This window comes from Salmo salar, chromosome ssa09 (genome assembly GCF_905237065.1).
Source record: "Salmo salar chromosome ssa09, Ssal_v3.1, whole genome shotgun sequence".
Taxonomy (NCBI): domain Eukaryota; kingdom Metazoa; phylum Chordata; class Actinopteri; order Salmoniformes; family Salmonidae; genus Salmo; species Salmo salar.
This window is the reverse complement of record NC_059450.1, coordinates 141,745,124-141,761,785: the sequence shown is the minus strand read 5'-3', so window position 1 is coordinate 141,761,785 and position 16,662 is coordinate 141,745,124. Positions and strand designations below refer to the sequence as shown.

The following is a 16,662-nucleotide window of genomic DNA, read 5'->3' as shown; positions in this document are numbered from 1 at the left end:
GTGCACTGTATGGGGAATAGGATGTAATGTGTGGGTGACTATAACACTGATTGAGAAATAACATTACTAAACTCATATGACCTATAACACTGATTGAGAAATAACATTACTAAACTCATATGACCTATAACACTGATTGAGAAATAACATTACTAAACTCATATGACCTATAACACTGATTGAGAAATAACATTACTAAACTCATATGACCTATAACACTGATTGAGAAATAACATTACTAAACTCATATGACCTATAACACTGATTGAGAAATAACATCACTAAATTAATATGACCCCATATTTTATAAACATGTGGAATATGTGAGACATTTCTCCTAGAGCTTTAATCTGATGGATGGAAATGTTTACCAATTCCAATGGCACTCCAATGTCTCACTCTCTCAAACACACACACACACACACACACACACACACACACACACACACACACACACACTATTGAACTTCAAGAAGCACTTTCATTATTTGGTGTAAAATAATATTTAATTCCAGAAGAGGGCAGTACATAGCAGCCTAGCAAGTGCATCAACCTTTATCCCAAAAACCTCTAAATATATTTTGTAGGGCCAGGTTCATGGCCAAGAGCATGCTTCATTTTCATTCAGTAAAAGTAATGAATTGAATGTAAGCTTCCCTCATTGGCTGAAACCTAAAAACTTTACCCCTACCCCTCATTATTACATTTGTAAAATAGTAAGCCTAATAATGTAAATATGTATACATGCATGAATAAAATACTATAAGTATGATCAAGTCACTTCTTGAACCGCCATCGATAAGAAACAATACTGTGCAGCCATATTCATTGACCTGGCCAAGGCTTTCGACTCTGTCAATCACCACATCCTCATCGGCAGACTCAGTAGTCTTGGTTTCTCAAATGACTGCCTCGCCTGGTTCACCAACTACTTCTCTGATAGAGTTCAGTGTGTCAAATCGGAAGGCCTATTGTCCGGACCTCTGGCAGTCTCCATGGGGGTGCCACAGGGTTCAATTCTTGGGCCGACTCTCTTCTCTGTATACATCAATGATGTCGCTGTTGCTGCTGGTGAGTCTTTGATCCACCTCTACGCAGACGACACCATTCAGTATACTTCTGGCCCTTCTTTGGACACTGTGTTAACAACCCTCCAGAAGAGCTTTAATGCCATACAACTCTCCTTCCGTGGCCTCCAACTGCTCTTAAATACAAGTAAAACTAAATGCATGCTTTTCAACCGATCGCTGCCTGCACCTGCCCGCCCGTCCAGCATCACTACTCTGGACGGTTCTGACTTAGAATATGTGGACAACTACAGATACCTAGGTGTCTGGTTAGACTGTAAACTCTCCTTCCAGACTCACATCAAACATCTCCAATCCAAAGTTAAATCTAGAATTGGCTTCCTATTTCGCAACAAAACATCCTTCACCCATGCTGCCAAACATACCCTCATAAAACTGACCATCCTACCGATCCTCGACTTCGGCGATGTCATTTACAAAATAGCCTCCAATACCCTACTCAATAAATTGGATGCAGTCTATCACAGTGCCATCCATTTTGTCACCAAGCCCCATATACTACCCACCACTGTGACCTGTACGCTTTCGGTCGCTGGCCCTCGCTTCATACTCGTCGCCAAAATCATCTACAAGACCCTGCTAGGTAAAGTCCCCCCTTATCTCAGCTCGCTGGTCACCATAGCAGCACCCACCTGTAGCACGCGCTCCAGCAGGTATATCTCACTGGTCACCCCCAAAGCCAATTCTTCCTTTGGCCGCCTCTCCTTCCAGTTCTCTGCTGCCAATGACTGGAACGAACTACAAAAATCTCTGAAACTGGAAACAATTATCTCCCTCACTAGCTTTAAGCACCAGCTGTCAGAGCAGCTCACAGATTACTGCACCTGTACATAGCCCATCTATAATTTAGCCCAAACAACTACCTCTTCCCCTACTGTATTTATTTATTTATTTATTTTGCTCCTTTGCACCCCATTATTTCTATTTCTACTTTGCACTTTCTTCCACTGCAAACCTACCATTCCAGTGTTTTACTTGCTATATTGTATGTACTTCGCCACCATGGCCTTTTTTTGCCTTTACCTCCCTTATCTCACCTCATTTGCTCACATTGTATATAGACTTATTTTCCTACTGTGTTATTGACTGTATGTTTGTTTTACTCCATGTGTAACTCTGTGTTGTTGTATGTGTCAAACTGCTTTGCTTTATCTTGGCCAGGTCGCAGTTGTAAATGAGAACTTGTTCTCAACTTGCCTACCTGGTTAAATAAAGGTGAATTTGAAAAAAAGGAAAAAAATGAAACTTGGCAACTTTGGTTCCACCACTTCAGCATGGGAGACAGCAGCCTACAGTGGGAATGTAATACATGCCTCTAAAACATCATAATAAAAATGCCACCAATTTGAGGATAGCCCCACTGAATACAATACCCCAACTGAACCCCCGTTGTTTGATTAAGTGGTGGTTATATACAAGCAGCCCTCACATGCAGCTTTCCAAACCATTCCCAGCCTCTGAGGCAAGCTGGGAGACTAATGAAATAGATTGTCTTTCAAAGGAAACCCTCTGCTCTGTGAAGCTGGCCAGAGCCATGGACAGGCTGTGTCATGTGTCATATGGCCTACATAGGCAGCCCCCTCATAACATTCTCATTATCTTAAATTTGCTAAACATAATCCGGGCTCAAAGGGAATGGCCAGATCGCTGTATGGCTGACTCCAGCATGCTTCTATTACGGAGTTATTCTCCTCTTATTCAATTAAATGTACCGTAACTCAATCCAAACATGCTCGCTGCATAATCTCATAACACGAGATAAGCGTGTAATAAAAAGCACATTGGACTTCAAAGGAGACCTCATGCGAATGCATATAATTACGGGTATCAAAATATAATCATTTGTTTAATTGTGAGCCCTTGCCAAGAGGTATGTAATTGTTTGAAAGGAATACGTTGTTTCTGTGGCTGAAATTGGATTGTACTGTGATGTGATCTGGGATGTGACGAGGCTACGCTTGATTGGAGAGTCGGAGACCCAGGGTCAAGCTTAAGGCAAACTTCCTGTTTTATGCCCATACACAGCCAATGGAGAGAAAGACTCACTGGAGAGACATCCTCATTGTTTTTGATGGTACAGTACATAAATAAATGACATAACTCATGAAAATCATGTTATCAACATGCAATTATATGCATTATTGTATTTTAACTGGGCTAGTTAAAGCACCTGCATAGTGCCATGTCACTACATCCTGGTCCTATACCTCTAGCCTGGATATGCTTGTCATTTTTCAAAATAATTCCTGTATCAGTGAGGTTTAATGAAGCATTTAATGAACACAGAATGGAACCATGCAACGTGTAATGGTTTACAGGGGTGTGCCCCTAGAGAATGGATGTGGCCATAAACTGGTATGTGTAAACAGACTCTTTCAGGGGTACAGAAGGAGTGAATTGGAAACACTGACCAGCACCCCAGCCCTAGGACAACAACATTCAAAGTCAAGATATTATAATTGTTGTGGTAAAGGGGCACCTAAGGATATGCTTGTTTTACTCAGTTTTATCCTTATACAAAACCCCAAGTGAGCCTGGCAACCCCATCCACATTGCTCCAGCCAACTGACGTTTCTTCTCAATGATGAGTCTCCCCGAATTTGTAGAATGGGAACACATTCTGTCCTTTCTGATTGGTCCCAGAAACCAATTGGTTTGGCCAGGCTTACATGATCAAGTTATTCACTTTGATGCTCTTATTGGTTAGATTTGTTAGAGATGATTTAATCGCTGATTAATTCGTTTTGTACAACGCCCCTCATTTTAAATTCACACAAACAACTTCTAGAATAGCAGTTTCAGACAATATATGTAGGCGGTAGGATCGATAGAGCTGAGGAATTAAATTCAGGGTGAGTCGTCAGGCAAGCCTAATATGTAATATTTCCCAATGAAAATGGATATAGACAAATACCTGAAACTAAACAATACAAATATGTAATTAAAATTCTGTTTAGCAGGTGTTGAGCCATAATGGGCCCCAAGGGTCCCAGGTTTCACGATTAATCCGTGGAAATTAGAAATGGCCCCGGAGAGCTGCTTAGCCTACTCTTGCCAATTCACCAGAAGTTTTCTTAAAGCACAAGGAGGGGAAGAGGTTAAAAATAGCCTCCATCAACAGGCACTATGGGAAAAGGATTCGCATTTAAAAACCGACAAAGCAATTTAGAGCTCATAATCAAGAGAAGGGGAAGTGCTTTTTTAGAGTGTATCGCATTTCCCTTTGCAGAAGCGCACTAGCGGTTCGGGGGGGGGGGGGCAGTGCCCATGTGACAACAATTTTGGACCCCCTTGTGGCCCCACTAAATGTGGAGTATGAAATAATTTTTACATAACTAATTTTTGCTATCATTCTTTTTTTACATCCATTATTAGGCAGAAAATGCTAATAAATTGTTGAATGATTATGAACATGGTCTTTTGCCTGCTAATGCCTGCAATGCAGTGAAGAAAACGATATGACAACAATAACGTCTAATGTAACTGGCCCCTCTAACAGTACAACTGGCCCCAGCTTGGCCCCCCCAGTTGAAATGGTCTAGAACCGCCACTGCAGAAGCGGCCAGCCACTTCTGCCATTCAGTTGTAAACCAGTGGTAATTCAGCAGATTGTGTGTAGGTAGAATTCAAGCAGTTTGAACATGGTGATACATGGATGTATCCTAAACTAGCCTATATTCCATTGAATTTCAGATGGCCATATAGCCTAGTCCTAGGTATACAACTATTCGAAGTTCTACAATTTCAACCCATATGCCAATTATTTCTGTAAATGACAAATAGGAAATATTTACGAAATGCACATAAATTAATCACTTATAAGTATTCCGTTAGTGTTACCCCACATTTCTGGAGCTCCAGACTTAGTTGTAGACGCGCGCGGAGCACCATAGCCTATACACGCCCTATACATGCCCTGTTCCTTGGCAGTGGTGCGAGGTGACATTTTGGTGGCCCCATTGTAGCGGGGACAGAGAGAGGTCGGTGCGTGATGTCACCCTGGGCACACGGTCAGTCATTCTCCCTGAGTGGATGACAACTCATCCTGCGTATTTATATTCACGTATTAATTATATACGTTTAATGAACTTCTGTCTTCTTTTGGCCGAGGGTCCTGTCAACAAACCCATGTGTGTATTTCCTATTTATAATCTATCGTGGTGTATCAAAACACATCGTCATTATTATTTTGGTGGATTAGGGTATTATTTCATGTAATTTATTGTTTCTCTGGGTTTTCATTAGGATAAAAATCCACTGTAACTGAAAACATCACGTAGATCAGTGTGACAAGTAGATTACATTGGAGATCCACCAAGGGATGTTCAGAAAAAAACTAAAACCGTGTTTGCAATGTCATACAAATAGGACAAAGCTTTTGGACCGAATTAACTTTTAGTATTTCTGGTACAAGGGAGGGGAAAAACTCACGCTGATCCTAACAATTGCCGGATTTTCTGCGAATCAAATCTTTGCATATTTTCCTGTTTCGAGCTGGTGTATACCAAACAGTGGTGACCCAACTCTCCTTTTCAATGGGTGTGGGGTGATGTGCGCTGCGTCCAAATGGAAACGGTTGCGCTTAAATCTCAAACATTCCCAAGAATGCCATAAATTCAATTGTGTGAGAACATTGGGAAACCGGCAACCTGTGAGTGACTCGGGTTTCCGGGGGTGCCCTGGTGTTCACAGCTGCCGCACTCGCCTGTCACCTCACAAGCCGGGGATGGACGCACGCACACAGGCGTTCCCAAAACGAGTTCAGGTACGCCTGGCGTAGAGGGGTTGGATGGAGGAGGAACTTGAGGGTCAAATGTGTTATGTGAGAATGATTTGACCTCATTCGTCCTTTTGATTATAATCTGTCATCTCTGAGAGCACAACAAAGGATATAATCACGGTTGTTCACTGGGTGCTCAATGGAAAGACACGCAAAAACCAAACCAAACAGTGTGCGAAACCTTTTCACCTCATCATGAAATAATAAAGAAATAATAAAAACATCCCTTCGACCCCCTCCATTGGATGCAAGGCATGTGTGTACCCCCATTCCTCTCACACCGACACACACACCAGTGGTGTAAAGTATTTAAGTAAAAATACTTCAAAGGTGTCTACTACTTAGGTATTTTGGGGCGGTATCTGTACTTTACTCTATTTTTAACAACTTGTACTTTTACTTCACTACATTCCTAAAGAAAATAATGTACTTTGTACTTTGTACTCAATACATTTTCCCTGACACCCAAAAGTACTCCTTACATTCCTGCAGGACATGCAGGAAAATGGTCCAATTCACCACTTATCAAGAGAACATCCCTGGCGGTCTCACTAAACACAAATGCGCTGTTTGTAAATGAGTGTTGGAGTGTGGCCCTGGTTATCCGGGAAAAAAAGAAAATTGTACCTTCTGGTTTCCTGTTGCAACAAGACATTTAAGTAATACTGCAACAGAAAAAATAAGCAAAGGCAAAATCCTAGAGTAAAACCTGGTTCAGTCTGCTTTCCAACAGACACTGGGAGACGAATTCACCTTTCAGCAGAACAATAACCTAAAACACAAGGCCAAATATACACTGAAGTTACTTACCAAGACAACATTGAATGTTCCTGAGTGGCCTAGTTCCAGTTTTGACTTAAATTGGCTTGAAAAGCTATGGCAAGACTTGAAAATGGCTGTCTAGCAATGATCACCAATCAACTTCACAGAGCTTGAAGAATTTGTAATATTGTACAATCCAGGTGGGCAAAGCTCTTAGAGACTTATCCAAAAAGACTCAAAGCTGTAATCGCTGCCAAAGGTGCTTCTACAAAGTATTGACTCAGGGGTGTGAATACTTATATAAATTTGATATTTCTGTATTTAATTTTCAATACATTTGCAAACATTTCTAAAAACATGTTTTCACTTTGTCATTATGGGGAGATGAATGAGAAAACAACATATTTAATCCATTTTGAATTCAGGCTGTAACACAACAAAATATGTAATAAATCAAGGGGTAGAATTCTGAATGCACTGTACCAGACATATAGGCTATATCGACCGACAAGCTAAGGTTGTAAAAAAATATCAGATTTGTGCCTGACTTGAGTATGATGCTCATCATCATCATCATAAAAATAAACGTTTTACTTCATGAAAAAGGCTTTACGAGTTGTGATTTAACTACATTCCATACTGAAATGTTGGCTACATTGGGGGCCTAGTCAGAAGAGCACGCTCAATAGCCTTGTTTTGCAGAAAGTTTAAGATTAGGCTAATTTACATGTTGTACCGATATGATTATTTGTTTTTGTTTTGTAATAGTTTTCATCTCTTATTATTATGGTATCCTAATTAGCGTAATAGTGTGCATAAGCCTCGCGTAGCTTAATAGGTTTACACATTGTTGACGTATGCTAATTCGATTCAACGCTCCATAATGCTGAGAAAGACTCTCCAGCTAAGATACAGTGAACTCCTGATATAATCAACTGTTTTGAATTCATGTATATGAGAAACTTACAGGAATAATATGTACTGCATTGCAATTAAAGGGATCGTATACATTTGGACATGTGGATATAATTTGGACTCTACGTGAGGCCTATTCAAATGAAATCCTCTTCAGTGAAGTGACGCAAGCATTGTTGTGATAGTTTTACACGTGCCACCATAATAGTTTGTGTACTTGACAAATGTTTTATAAGCACTCATATGTTTCATGCTTTCTGTTGGTAATATGGATCAAATGTTTATAAATAGTTATTTAAACGCCAGGCTACTATGGTACCTCATTTTTGCCTACTCCGTAACCCAAGGTATGACATGTTCGGGACATGCTGTCGCTCTCCTAAATGATCAAATCACTGAGCTTCCAAGAGAGATTGAATAGGCCTGTTAGAGCACTGACCATCGAGATCCGATTAAATTAAATTACTCTATGTTAAATGACTATTAAATGACTCTATATTAAATGACTATATAATTTATTCTATGTCCTAATAATATGGCAATTACCGCATCTGCATGTTCCATATAGTGTGTGACACTAGACTTTTTAAAAATTATTTTTACGCTGAAGGAGCGAGGAATTCCTGATTCGAGCTAGTCTTATCTCCCGCAGCCGAGGGACATCTTGCATGCAGGACCACTGTTCCCTCGCGTCTGGCTCAGCTCAGCTGAACTGGCAACCTTTCTGCTAAAATGCACACCTGTCGCACCCACACACTGAACAAAGACATGCATGCGCAAATGTATGGTTTGTGTTCAAACAAGATCTCACGGCTTTCCCAAATTTACTTCAGATTCTGATGTTGATCCACGTTTCTCCAAACGTCAAATTTCGAAGTTGCTCCAAAAGTCAAAATTCGAAGTGTTTTTGACATGTTGGGTTGACAACTCCTGCATCATTCAATTTTTTCCAAATGTGAATTTTCGAAGTTAAGGGTTAAGGTTTTGGATATGATTAAACCATTACGTTTCGGGATTAGTTCCTAATATTTAAGTTAAGGGTTAAGGTTTGGGATAGGGCTAAAAAATAAAATAAATAAATGAGCGTCAACCACTGGGATTGAACATACGACCTTCGGATCCGGAGTCATGGGACTGTTTTTGACACCCTGGGTTGACTCCTCTTGCTCAGTATCATTTCGTTACTCCAAATGTCAAATTTTGAAGTTAAGGTTTGGGATAGGATTAAAAAAAAGTCTACCACTGGGATTGAACATGCAAGTTTAGGCATTCATTCCCAATGGTTAAGTTAGGGGTTAAGGTTTGTCCACAACTCCCAAAACCCAAGCCTACTTGATGGTAATAGCGCTCACTGTTGCCTCTAGTGGCTGGTTTTTAACGCATTTCCTGACTCCTTCAGGACATGGCATCGATTACAGTTGGCAGCGAGCTTTCCACAGTCTCTAAGAGCTTTCCACACCTGGATTGTGCAACATTTGCCCATTATTCTTTTTTAAATTCTTCAAGCTCTGTCAAATTGGTTTTTATGTCTTGCCATAGATTTTCAAGCAGATTTAAGTCAAAACTGTAACTTGGCCACTCAGGAACATTCACTGTCTTCTTGGTAAGCAACTCCAGTGTAGATTTGGCCTTCTGTTTTAGATTATTGTCATGCCGAAAGGTGAATTCATATCCCCAGTGTCTGGTGGAAAGCAGACTAAACCAGGTTTTACTCTAGGATTTTGCCTGTGCTTAGCTTCACTCCATTTATTTTTTATCCTGACAAACTCCCCAATCCTTAACGATTACAAGCATACCCTTAACATGAAACCACCACTATGCTTGAAAATATGGAGAGTGATACTCAGTAATGTGTTGTATTGGATTTGCCCCAAACATAATACTTTGTATTCAGTACAAAAAGTAAATTTCTTTGCCACATTCTTTTGCAGTATTACTTTAGTGCCCTGTTGCAAACAGGATGCATGTTTTGCCAATTAGGTTAGTATTGTGGAGTAACTACCATTAACAGCCATTAAACTCTGTAACTGTTTTAAAACCACCATTGGCCTCATGGTAAAATCTCTGAGCGGTTTCTTCCTCTCTGGCATCTGAGTTAGGAAGGACGCCTGTAACTTTGTAGTGACTGGATGTATTCATACACCATCCAAAGTGCAATTAATAGCTTCACCATGCCTAAAGGGATGTGTCTGCTTTTAATTACATTTTTACCCATTGTATTTTTACCCATCTACCAATAGGTGCCCTTCTTTGCGAAGCATTGGAAAAGCTCCCTGGTCTTTGTGGTTGAATCTGTGTTTGAAATTCACTGCTTGACTGATGGACCTTACAGATAATTGTATGTGTGGAGTACAGAGATGAGGTAGTCAATGAAAAATCTTGTGAAACACTATTATTGCACTCAGAGTGAGTCCATGCAACTTATTTTGTGACTTGTTTAAGCACATTTTTACTCCTGAAATGCTTATTGACTCAAGACATTTCAGCTTTTCATTTTTAATTAATTTGTAAAATTTCTAAAAACATAATTCCACTCTGACATTATGGGGTATTGTGTGTAGGCCAGTGTGTAGGCCAGTGAAGGGGTGTGAATACTTTCTGAAGGCACTGCATACTGTACTAACAGTAAACTAAAAGAGAAAGATCTATTGCAACATCTAAAGTAGGCCTAAAATGCATTGGTCATGTCTTTGTCAAAGCATGTACTCAACAAATGTAAATAAACAAAACGCAACTCTACGGTTGCATGTGCAAGGACATTGTTTTACCCGACATGTTCGGCTCCTCAATACGGATACTTAGACATACTCAGAATCCTTTGCCTGCTCATATCGTCAGCATGAATGTTGGCTGTGGAATTGTAACACTTAATAAAACATATTGTATGTTGAAAATAGCAAAGATAACAATAATAATTATTATACTATTCTAATATAGGCTATCATAATCCTAATTTTACGAATGTATTAATACGTTCAGTTGGATAAATAGACAAAGCAAGATATAAACTACATATCGCCGGCTAAATGCAGGCTTATCTCCGAAGATGGTTCATTTACCAGGTCGCTGACAACATGCCTTATTTTTCGTGAAACGTTGTATTTATTAATTTAAGAAGCCTGTTTAGAATACACTGCCCTTGTCTCCTTGTTGTTTACAAAACATTAATGTGAAGAAGCAGAAAATATACACAGCTAGACCTACATTTCAACCTTGCATTGTCGCTCCCTCTATACACACAGTTCAATACGCTACATAGGCTCATATGCAATCTAGTCTCCAGTTATGGAATATGCCCACACAGAAAGCTAAAAACGTTAACCATTATCATTTCTGTTGGTCTGCATGTATCTACATTTTGCCTTATACACATGTGATTACAAAGGTGGGCTAATGCGTTACACCATTCTTTTCAACCGAGGAACTTCAGCGGAAAGTAAAACGATGCAAAAGTGGCACTAGGCCTATTGATAAACATGCACCTGCTGACAGTATGATAAAACTGCTTTTTATACAAGGGCTGTCTATCAACAGTGCTTCAAGGCATAGACTATAACGGGGAAAACACTATATAGGTCAATAAGTCATGAGTTTCATTTTCATCATAATCATCTTCTCCAAGCGTACAAACGACAGGGACAGGTGCTCTTTTCGTGACTCACCTTGCCCGCACAATGAATAACGAATTAAGGAAAGGGTCACAATATCCTCTGTGAGCATCACTTTTGCATCCATACAAGCATATCAAGCAAACAAGTATTTGCTTATAATATATTAATGTCAACTTGTGTTAACTTGTATGTATAAAAATACTCCCAAGCATTGTTTTTTATGTAATGAATTAAATGGAATTGTATTTTATCGAACTTAACTGAATAATGCCCATATTGTCAAATTGACTAGGCAATTTAGTTTAGTAAGCAAGCATAATTATTTAGGGATTAATCCACAAAAAAATAGTGACTATTTAAACTGTAGCAAACACGGTTCGACACCACAACTCCATTTCTCACCTATGGTTAGTGTGTAATATGCATGTCATGAAGGACGCTGCGATGGGGCCAAGGACGTTGTTGCTATGGAGCGGGGGGTGGATCAAGGTGAATGATATACTTTTGCATGATTACTGTCTACAGTCATATAAGGATCTTGTCAGTCTAAAATAAGGCTCGAACTTAAACGCACTGAAAGTGGACATCACATTAATAAGAGCCTATTGCATGACCAAACCTATATGACCCCATTTAGGCTTGGTGGTATCAGCAGCCTATCGTAAAATCGAAAATAATGGCAGAATGGTTGAAAAGGAATTGGTTTCAGAGCTGCAATAGTGATATGAATGATATTCATAATAATCAAAACAATGAAAATGCTATTATGAAATTATTAATCCTTATGTTTTTTAAATCATCATTGTAAAAACGTTTTAAACCATACAATAGTCACCCGATAACTCTTCGAGTATGAACTTGAGTGTTATGAAATGGATAATAGGTGGAAGAGGGTTGAGAATAGACGTGTATTGAAAGCGTTTCACTCGTCACCACGTCTCTTTTCAAGAGCGTCACTGCCCCAAGGGTCGGCAACGGCTCTATTGGGCCTCACGAGGAAGTGCACGTAGGCCTCCATCGGATTCAGCGCGTTCAGACCAAAGCGACAGGGTTGGATAGACGTGTGTAAAGTTCTAACATCATTCTCCAGTGATAGACCATAGCAATTTAGGCATCAACATGAAACAGCGTTTCAATCTAGGCGGATGCTATTGTTTTGTAGCCTGTAGGTCTGTTAAATGTAGGGATTGGAGAGATTTAAATAAGTTTAAAACGTTCACGACACGACATATTGCCTACAGGCTTACGTTTTATGTTTTATGGTTTGTTTAGCAAAAGATGCTGGAAAACAGTATGGTGCCATCCATTACTTTACGCTCAACCCAGCCCACTCACACATCACTTGTCTTAGCTCATATGTAAGAAATGGTCTTAGCTCAAATGAATACAAATAGCTTGATTTCCAGCAGATAGGCCCATAAAGGTCTAGGCTATATAAGTTGAACATATTTGGCCAACATGCCTTAGGATAATTTATTAGAATATCTGGACAACACAACTGACAGCCAAGCAAGGTGTAAGACACGTCAGTCCACGTCAATCTTTAGATAATAATCGTGCAGTAATGGTAAACTCCATAGTGTAACAGAACATGTGTTTAGGGTGGATGGCAAAATTATTTCGACTTCATCCACGACCAAACTCCTTGGTTCACCAAATTCACCTTCTTGTAAATGATAATAACAGGCCATAATAATAATCATAATAACAATAATAATAACATTCATTTATAATAATACTAATAATAATACAGTAGTAATAATCAAGTGCCACTGCGCAATTATGCATGAGCAGATGATAATCACACAGAAAAAACCCTCCATGCTCCTTGGAAAAGCTCACTGAGCTGAAGCCACGATTAGTTTAAACACATAATGTAGGTTAGCCTGCATCATGTGGGGATAATGATTAAATGGAATGACTGGGATGGCGACCCTTAACTTCTGCAGCATCTGTTTCTGCTAAGCGTTCGGCCTCGGAACAACGACTGCCAAAATACCCTCTAAGAAGTTCACAACGTCTTCTTAAACACGCACAGCTTTTTCTTTGATTTTCTCTCTTCAATTGTTGCACTCTGCTGACAAATGAGTTGCCGTAGATGTATTTGGTAACTCTAATAATGAATGTAGACTATTCAGATAAGACAGAAGTTCACGCTTTCATGTTGGCCAATAGTTGTAATGCATGCAAGTTCCCGGGGCAGGCCACGCGCTGTTTCCATGTGTTAAGCAACAGGGTTGGCACTGGAATCAAATGAAGGTCTAATTAATAGCTTAGCAGCTCTAATGGTTTAGAATTAAATGGCATTTCCCAAAACTACTTTCGAATGGAAGAATATATATTTAGTGTATAAAACTGAAATATCCAACCAACTCCCCACTAAACTAAACTTTAGCTAAACTGTACAAAAGTGTTAGGCCTTATAACCCATCTGCTAGATATTTGGAGATGTTTTACGCAAAGGATTTACGTGCCAAAAATGTTGAAATAACTGGAATTTAACATTAACATTTTCAAGACAAAAATATACATTCGGGTTTAGGCCTAAGTGAACAACTTTCACGGATAGAATTCCAATTAACTTCATCTGTGGAATGTATAGTTCTAAGCCTACGTTGCACACCTGATAATAATGGCCATGCATTTGTTTAGTGATAGACCACATACTAATAATATTAATAATAATGATCATAATATTATCGTTGATAATTGTTGAAATTTGTGGTTTAGACAATACCGTTTTTGCACAAATAAGGATTAATTCATGACCAATGTTTTACGTTGAAAGAAATACAAGTTTATTAAGAAATTCCAAATACTAGAAAAAGAGGGAAAAGTGCTAATTTAACATGGTCTCAACATGTATGAGACAAAAATAATTACGTTTATAAAAAACAAGAAAGGTTAAAAAAAAATCTGGCACTGGACTGAATGTTATCGGAAACCAAACCATCTCTATCAAAGGTCACGAAGCCTAAAAAGTCAATGACCCCCGAAGTAACACATATTTGGTATTGCTCCTTCTGACGGTGCTCTGTCTCCCCACCTCATCCCGAGTAAGAACTGTGACACGGTAATAAAGAATCAACATTTCACCTGGTCTTGCTGGAGTCCGCTCAGTGCACTATACTGGTTCAAATACGTAGGAGTTCTAATTAAATGATCACTCGTTCAGGTGATGTTTAACATTCCAAGACAGGGAGAGGGTTTTATTTGTTTGTTTTGTTTTCATGGATTTCGTATCCCCGTGAATAGGGAACTGGTCGGATTGTACAAATATAACATACAATAGCACGGCCTTCTGTCCAATGCAACAAAAAGTTCTGCTACCTCGTGCTTAGTCGTGACCACTTAATCTCACAATTTCCAGTTTTTGAAAATTCTCTCACCATCCCCACTTGTATGTCTTTCCATATGGATTTTCAGTACATTATTTGGATCAAAAGAGCCCGTCATAGTATTGTCTCTTCTAAAATTATTTTGTTTCTGGTTTGCATACACAGGAATAGACTTATTGTCTTTCTCTCACAAGAGTCCATTTTACAAGTGACCCTCCGGTAAACTCTAAATGTCAATCCTCGTGTGTAATGCGGAGTGTTTGCTCTCGTGATCCCAATACGAACAGTGCATCATGGAGAGCTCGGTAGGCTGGCGGGAGCAGGCGAACTGCAGGCCACCTCCGTTGCTGGAGGAGACCGGGGGCGGCGCAGCGGTCGCGGGGCTCAGCTGCTGGGCATGGTGAGCGTGCGGGTGGTGGTGATGGCTCATGCCGTTATAAGAGTTCACCATACTGGGGAGACCCATGCTCTGCACCCGGGAGTATGGGTTGTATGAGGAGGGAGCGGACAGTCCTTTCACATTTACTGGACTCACGTTGCCACCGGCCATCTGACAGGAGGTGTAGGACATCGGGGTGGGCGGTTGGCCCAGCGACCACGAGTTGTTCATGAAGCTGGACTGCAGGTACTTTGGAGGGGACAGGTAGCCGTACCCATCACCGCCGAAGAGGGATTTCCCGGGCTGGAAATGGGTCGGTGGAGGTCTGAAGGGACGTTTCATTCGACGTCTCCTTCTGTAGTTTCCCTTCTCGAACATGTCCTCGCACGCCGGGTCAAGGGTCCAGTAATTCCCCTTTCTCTCGCCGCCTCCCTCGCGAGGAACTTTGATGAAACATTCGTTCAGACTCAAGTTATGCCGGATACTGTTTTGCCAGCCTTTCTTGTTTTTCTCGTAGAAAGGGAATTTGGTGATTATATACTGGTAAATGCCAGATAGAGTCAGGCGCTTCTCTGTGCTCTCCCGGATGGCCATGGCAATGAGAGCCACATACGAATATGGTGGTTTTTGAGACGGGTCCGTTTTCTCCGAACCCTTTTCCTGGACCGGTTCCTCCTTGGGTCGCTCCTTATCCTTCGCGGTGTTGGTGTCGTGGACCATCAGGGCCATTGCGTCATCCTCGGGGTTTTGGTAAGTGTCCATCATTGCGCACACCAAAACAAAAACAAATCCAGCACAAATAAAGAACAACAAACGCGATTAACTACACTTGCAGAAAAGGATATTAGCCGTAGCACCTCAAAATGGACTCCAATACAAAACTCTGACGCTGCCTCCTTAACGTTTAGCGCGCAGAGAAATCCGTGTTTTGAGCCACAGTTTGGGACTTGTTAGGCACTAGCCTCTCCTCTAGAACATACTTTCTCCCAAACTGGTTTGTGATGGCAGCGCAGCCCAGGTTGTGGTTTGATTCCTCTCTTAGCCCAGCCCTTTTCGCTTTTTTTTCCACAGGCAGGCGGTAGGCCTGATAGTGGCCGTAGCTCTCCAGTGCGTCGTGTGACGTACTGTTCTGTGATTTGTGCGCATTGGACGAGTTCCGCCTCTGTTGGTTTACAGCTGCGTGGTGAGGAATCTCTCTTGTCTGCCCACTTCACATGATCAAATAAATATTCCTATTCACACACTGTACAAAAATAACATGTGTCGTAGTGTGGTTTAGACAATATACCACTCCTTGCAAATGATTAGAAACAGCTTAGAGAAAAGTTTGTGTGTCAAATATAAATGATTAAGAGGAAGAGAACTTCAAGGTACAGTAAATAATTTCCTGAATTTCAATGCCATTAAAAAGCACTTGTTGCATGGGACACAGTTATATTTGACAAAATAGCCAACTGTTACTTCCTGTATTTATGTTGACTTATAGTTAGTTTGTACAAACTAATAGCCTATCGACTATTCATAACTGATCATATTTTTGTTTGCATTGACTGCACTTTTCAATACTGTCCAATGATAAAACAAGGTAGGCCTAATATAAATAGTATTTTCAGCTATTGTAAGTAAATAGCCTCGGCCTATACCCTCAGATTTACCTCAATATGTTACTGCATTCCGTCTGACTGCAGGCTGAAGCCTCATTAGCTACTGCCCGCTTGTCTGCAGCAGCCGCAGAAAACCTGGATTGATAGTGCCGCTTAATTAGCAGGCGTTGTGGTGGAGGTGTATG

General features: G+C 40.4%; 1 protein-coding gene across 1 annotated transcript; it reads right to left on the bottom strand.

Annotated features, from left to right (window-relative positions):
• Positions 1–13,930: 13,930 nt before the first annotated feature.
• On the bottom strand, positions 13,931–16,234 carry LOC106613173 (forkhead box protein L2). The gene has a single exon (XM_014215167.2). The coding sequence runs from the start codon at positions 15,636–15,638 to the stop codon at positions 14,721–14,723; it is 918 nt and encodes a 305-aa protein (XP_014070642.1). The 5' UTR covers positions 15,639–16,234; the 3' UTR covers positions 13,931–14,720.
• Positions 16,235–16,662: the final 428 nt, after the last annotated feature.

Excerpts from the sequence above, each read along its gene's own strand:
- LOC106613173 (XM_014215167.2), bottom strand. The coding sequence starts at position 15,638 with ATGATGGACACTTACCAAAACCCCGAGGATGACGCAATGGCCCTGATG.